General features: G+C 46.9%; 1 protein-coding gene across 2 annotated transcripts; it reads left to right on the top strand.

Moving 5' to 3' along the window:
* The first annotated feature begins 545 nt into the window (after positions 1 to 545).
* LOC118411392 (zinc finger and SCAN domain-containing protein 2-like) lies at positions 546 to 6,194 on the top strand. 2 transcript variants are annotated; one of them, XM_035813655.1, is made up of 3 exons: positions 546 to 679; positions 2,426 to 4,721; positions 4,862 to 6,194. In XM_035813655.1, the coding sequence occupies exon 2, from the start codon at positions 2,433 to 2,435 to the stop codon at positions 4,713 to 4,715; it is 2,283 nt and encodes a 760-aa protein (XP_035669548.1). In that variant the 5' UTR covers positions 546 to 679; positions 2,426 to 2,432; the 3' UTR covers positions 4,716 to 4,721; positions 4,862 to 6,194. The 2 variants fall into 2 exon arrangements, with proteins under 2 accessions (XP_035669548.1, XP_035669547.1); XM_035813654.1 differs by having other exon boundaries at positions 2,426 to 6,194.
* Positions 6,195 to 6,599: the final 405 nt, after the last annotated feature.

Here is a 6,599-nt window from a genome sequence, read left to right as displayed (position 1 = left end):
CTAAATTTGATCTTGGTTTAATAGTTTGTCATTGACTGAGCTGATATCAAGATGACCACACCCTCTGAAGCCAATCGGAAGAAAAGCGAGGTCCAATAAACGTACAGTTAAGCATATCCCGAACACTTTTGAAGTCTTCTTCGTTACACAAAGTCTCCAGCAAACGTTTTGACAACCATCTGTCGCCTTCATAAGTCAAAAATGGCAGGAGGGCATTTGCATAATTAATGAGAATATTCTATCATTCGTAGCAGGCTTTTTTTGAATATATCTCTTGGCCCGGACATCCGCCCTTTTCTTCAGTGTCACAAGGAAGAGATACGAATATTATCCAGTTATAGAGAGTTTTATTTACCTGGATGTTTAGCCTCAAGCATAATTATTAAGAGCCAGTTATTATCAGCGCACTGATATTAAAAAAAAGATGATAGAAAAAAATGTGACAAACATTATGCTAGAAATACATTTTTTATCAATTTTTTGCGTATACAGGGTACAAGATGCCTGCAAAAAGCACACCTGTTCCCAACTTTCCTCACTATCAGAGATGATGTAACCTTTCACTCCTGACCTCTGACCTGTTAGCTGGAAAATTCTGTCCGCCATTTTGTTTTCTTCCACCAAAGCCGCTGGCAAAAATTTGGCGCCTTTCTGATCTCTTTGGGACCACAGACGAACAGTAAGTGCTGAAGCATGTTTGTAAAACCGTTATAGATATTCTCAGTGCATCTCTTGTGTGCTAAAGGGAAGTGAATTCGGAAATCTTTGCAAAACCGAGTGAATGGTGACAAGTGGGGGAGGGGGGCAGCTGGGATTTCATTGATACCTATTCTCCAAGCAGAGGTTGGGTCGCGGGGATAGTTGTGGCCAGGAAACTCCAAATTCCCACCACAAATCCGCACCTAGTCACAAATCGGCTGTAATATGTCATTGTGGTTACTCTTAAAGGCTTGATTCGCTCCGTTTTGGGGCAGAAGTGAGGTAAAAATCCTGCGACCCAACCTCTGCTCGGAGAATAATTGAAACACGGGAAGCAAGTCACAGCCCTGCGGAGATTTGACGTTTGGTCGTTTCTTATTTTCTAGATTTCGCCTTGTCTTGATTCGTGAACTCTACTCCTATTCTACTCTATTCTGTAAACTTTATCTTTATTTGTTTGGGAGCCATTCATTCCAGCAAGGATATATAGCCTCCTTGATTCTACTACTTTCTAGTCTCTTGCAATTATTGAAACTTTAATGAAAGTGTGAATATAACAATTTATGCATGATTTAACCAAACTTCCAGTAAAAGGCTTTAATTAATTATATGCTTCTTGCCTGAAATATATGTGAATAATTTATTTGTTTTGTTTTGTTTTTTACACTAATCAAACTGTGCACCACAAGGGAGATGGTTACTAGTAAAAAGTTTGTCGTTTATGATAATTTTTCATTTTTTTCCTCACAGAATTTGATGATGTTCATTTTGTAGATTTAATTACTGTAAATGCATTAAAGTTTGCAGGGCTTTACTTTTGCATTAGCAGGAAAATACGGTGTTTGCAATCGTTTTAAGTTTGCCGTAGCACCAAATACTGGAGTCACATGCTGTAATGGGAAAATATCTGTGGTGATTTCAATTTCGCAGTGAAGCAGACTTGCGACAACCGTAAACATAAAGCCACCACAAACATTTCTGCATTTGCAACTTGTACTTTAGGAGTATACAGTCCTTAAACAGTGTGTAGAGAGATTAGTATGCTATCAATAAGATACTAGTACTAGAAGTAGAAATGTAGTTATGGCCTTGTAAATAATATATTAGTATAGTGGATGTTAAAGTAACACTTAAAGTCATTATTGTATTTGCAAAAAAATGTTGTAGAAGACTACATGCACTAGTACTGTTGTAGTGCCAACTACTGTAAACAATGCCTTTAAGCTTGTGGTAATTCAATTTCGTGGATTTTTTGTCACAATTTGTGGTGGCTTTACTTTTTTAGTTTGCAATAGTTACATGATGTCCAGCCAATGGCTAAGTTCGTGGTGAAGGGGTCTCACTGAAAAGATCAAACATGAATAAATTCCTACAATACCTGACAGAGGGTGTCAAATACTAAAAGTATAATATATTGTTGTGATTCCTTTGTTGTAAAGTGGCAAAACGACTATTGTTTTGATCATTGCTCATTCACAAGTTTTTGCAGACAATGCTGACTGGAAAAGTGATGCCACTTGGCACAAAAATCTGTGAATTGTCATTAATTTTAGCAAAACTAACAAAGAAAATAGGGAAGAAACACAATAAATTTGAAAAATAACTTATACTAGTAGTGGAGCTGGCTGAGAGTATAGTGGAGGGCCTCCCTTATTCCACCGTCTGGGTAGAACCCTGCTACAATACCTGCTATGAGCTACCTAACCACGGCACTGTTTTCCCCCAGGGCAGAGATGGCCGCACCTCACCGTGACTCTCCGCCCTCAGTCATCAGCCGTCCTGACCAGCCATCGAACCGGTACAGCTCCGAGCACCAGCCTGCAGCAGGAGGGGGGCGCTGGGAGGGGGGTGCGCCCTCCAGGGGGGGGCCTGGCGGGGGGCTCGGACAGCAGGACAGAGAGGACATGTACACGCCAGTGGCACGCTTCCAGAGTCTGGTGGAGGCGACTCAGAACAGGGCGGAGAGAAGTGTCGGGTTTCCTGTCCGCGAGGACAGAAACGGCTCGTCTGGGTATGGCGGGCGCGAGGTTCCGGAAGTGCGGCCGGGGGTCCGCGTGGGGAGGTCGCCATCACGAAGCACACACGACAGACCGGACAGCGGAAGCGATCTGGATGTGTCCGAAACGCGCCCGCACGTCAGAAGGTCGCCGACACGCACCGTGGCAGACCGGGAAGACGCCGGGAACGTCCAACACGTGTATGTCAGCCAGTTGGAGCGGGAGTCCCCCCAAAAGTACCACAGGGAGGATGGAGAAACCCACCCAGCATCCCCTGCAGAGGACCCACCCAGGAGCGCCTCTCCGGAGGTCACAGCAGACAGAATGGAGGAAGCCAACCAGCCAGACCAGACCAGCCGAGAGGCAGGGAGCGAACAGGGGAGGGGGGAGGACCCTGCAGGTGGGGAGAGTGACAGTGAGGCTCCGGCAGGCACGTCGGGAGAAGACTCACAGCTCAGCGCGGAAGCAGAAGCAGCAGAGGCGCCACACGAGGCCGCAGAACCGGTTGCCAGCCATGAGGACCATGCACAGCCAACCGGAGACAACCAGCTGCAGGCAGAGGAGGGCAGCAGCCAGGAGGACGGGAAAGAGCCTGCCGGAGAGAAAAGCGACAAACACGAAGCTGCAGACGGACCCGAGGAGGAGCCGACCACCAGCAAGTCGAGGAGGAAACGGAAGCACTACGTGTGCAAGGACTGCGGGCACAAGTCGTCGCGCAAGTCCGTGCACGTGGCCCACCTGGGGATCCACACCGCAGAGGAGCCGCGCTGGGAGGATGAGGATGAGGAGATGGAAGAGGAGAAGCCGTACACACGAGGGAACAGGGAGGTCATCCTGACGCTCTACAGGTGCGAGAAGTGCGACTTTTCCACCACCAAGAAGCGGGGTCTGGACCGCCACATGGCCAAACACGCCACGGGGAAGACCTACGCCTGCGGGGAGTGCGAGTTCATCGCCACCGCAAAGTACCACCTGCGCAAGCACGTGCGGTTCACGCACCGCGACCTGCCGTACAGCTGCACCAAGTGCGACTTCACCACCACCTTCAAGCAGCATCTGCACAAGCACATGGCCAAGCACAGCGGGGAGAAGCCCCACGTCTGCGTGGAGTGCGGATACCAGACCGCCGAGAAACACCGCCTCACGCGACACTTCGCCGCCAGCCACTCCGGCAAGCCGTACAAATGCGACCAGTGCGACTACACAGCCGCCCTGAAGGACTATCTGGACAGGCACATGGCGAAACACACCGGGGAGAAGCCGTATATGTGCCACCAGTGCGGGTTCCGAACCGCCCAGAAGTACAACCTCAGCCGCCACATGTCCGTGCACGTCACCGACAAGACCTACAAGTGCCCGCACTGCAAGTACTCCACCATGTACAAGAGCATCCTGGACCGGCACGTGATCCAGCACACAGGGGAGAAACCCTTCACCTGCACCGAGTGCGACTTCAAGGCCACGCAGAAGGCCATCCTGGCCCGCCACATGCGCGTCCACACAGGGGAGAAACCCTACAAGTGCACGCAGTGCGACTACTCGGCAGCCCAGAAGACCAACCTGGACAGCCACATGGCGAAGCACACCGGGGACAAGCCCTACATGTGCGAGGACTGCGGCTACAGGACCGTGCACAGGTCCTACCTCGCCAAGCACAGGAAGATCCACACAGGGGACAAACCCTACAAGTGTAAACAGTGTCCCTTCTCAGCCAGCACCCAGCAGGGGCTCGACAAGCACATGGGCAAACACACCGGTGAGAGACCTTATGCCTCCATGGTCCCCGTGGGCCCGCCTGCGGCCGGGCTGTCCGGGGGCCAGGAGCAGGCGGCCGGGCCGTCGGGGGGCCTAGAACAGCCGACTGGGCCAGCACAGCCTCCACTGGTACTGGTAGTAAAGGAACAGCTAGCAGGACAGCACACAGCTGAACAGCATGAAGCGGGACAGCACGCTGCACAGCAACAGACAGCAGAGCTGCTCACAGAACAGCAACACACAGTAGAGCAGGTACAGCACTAGGACAGTGCTGACTGTAGCTGTACATATGGCAGCAGAAGCATACAGCACAGCACTGGACAGCTGAGTAATACTAATAGCTATACATGTACATATGATAGCAGAATAGCATAGCATCATACAACACAGCATTGGTACAGCGGGATAGTTCTGAGTGATACATGTACATGTGACAGCAGAATAGCACAGCAGCACAAAGCACTAGGACAGTTCTGACAGCTGTAGATGTGACAGGCAGGGCTGTTTTAGGAAAGGTAGTAGGCCTGTCCTGTGGGCATACTTAGCTGGTACATCATGTAGAGCAGAGGTGGAGTTGGGATGATGTGTAAGGAGACACTGCCAAATAGGACATCAAAAGTATCAAATGTGACTTTGAATTGTACAGTTGCATGTACATGTAACAGGTCTATGTAAGCGATGCAAATCTAATCTTGGAGCATATTTTTGAGTAGAGAAGGCATCTGAGAATTCCAAACTATAATTATCATGAACTAGGACGAAGCATCACCAAATCAAGGATAACAATGTGAACACAATCGCTTGTACATTCTCAGCATCAGTTTTTTCTTCTTCTTCTTTCTTGAAAGAACTTCAGAAGCAACAGAACGAGTCATATGAAGATGAACAATAAGGAATTACTCAATTTACTCATAATTGACTATAGCTACAGTATCTGTACCAGACTGTGTGCACTCGCAGTTATTGTTAAAAATGTGTACAAACTGAATCTCGCTAAGCTTATCTAGAATAGACTCAACAGGCCGATGTAAAACCAGTTCATGTACATGGAAGTATTGAACCCTGTTAATTCTGATAGAACCTGGCCCGACTGTTGGGGAGGTCAGCTTGTCAATAAGCTTCTACAGTATGTTCAAAGTGTATAGTTTAACCCTTACCCTGTACTGTAGAGCTCTATCTAATGTACTGTAGGTTAAACATAGGAAAATGTACATGTTAAAATTATTGCACTAACTCTAACTGTTCCTATGGAGGCACATGTATGGTAGGCAGCACAGTTACGATGTACATTACATCAGCATTTATTTTACACCATACATATAAATGTATTTCTGCTAGAGAATAGACCTTTTCTGTTGTACACTGCCTATCATGTGAGGCATTTTAGTTGTTTTTATAGCATATGTAGAGCTCAACATAAGAATGTAATACTACTAATAAGTTTGTAGGATTGCTGACAATTTTTGTGAATTGTTTCAGCGGTAGGTTGTAAGAATTCTGGGCCTTTTAGTATTTTTGTCTTCATATTTAAGTTAGTCTAATATTTGTATCAGCTGATGAACAAATAACATCATCGATATCTTCCAGTAATGTGTCAATGGTCTTGGATCAGTAACAATAGTTCATGATGACAATATATTAATTATTATTGTTATACTCACAACTCGTTTAACATTGATCATTTTCTTTGAGTGCAAACTTATTTGCATATATACTAGTGAAGAAGAATGTGCCATAAACACAGGACAATCCTCTTTTAATAATTTTATCAGGTTGGTAGGTGGATATCATAACAAGTTTCTTTATTCACAACCAAGATACATATTGTATATATAGAATACAACGCGGTGTATTCCGTATCACCCAAGGTATCAGCCTGACCGGGGGTCGGATCGCCCGAAGGCCGGAGGGTGATCCAACCCGCGGGAGGGCTGAGACCGAGGGTGATGCGGAATACACCGTATTGTATTTTATTTATGTCATACCCACCTGAGAAAACCCATGTTTTGATGCGAAATGCGCCAGAAGTTGAACAAATTTGGTGCCCTCGAACAATAAGTGTTGCAACAGCAATGTTCCAAAGTCCGAATCAGGTATTCTAATTGCCAACCGTGCCGTATTCGGCCCGCTTGAAACAGTTCGATTTAT

This window comes from Branchiostoma floridae, chromosome 3 (genome assembly GCF_000003815.2).
Source record: "Branchiostoma floridae strain S238N-H82 chromosome 3, Bfl_VNyyK, whole genome shotgun sequence".
In the NCBI taxonomy this organism is placed as follows: Eukaryota; Metazoa; Chordata; class Leptocardii; order Amphioxiformes; family Branchiostomatidae; genus Branchiostoma; species Branchiostoma floridae.
The sequence above is the reverse complement of the archived record's forward strand: the minus strand, read 5'-3'. Positions and strand labels throughout refer to the sequence as shown.

Bases quoted from the DNA above. Each gene is read 5' to 3' on its own strand.
- LOC118411392 (XM_035813655.1), top strand. From the start codon at position 2,433: ATGGCCGCACCTCACCGTGACTCTCCGCCCTCAGTCATCAGCCGTCCT.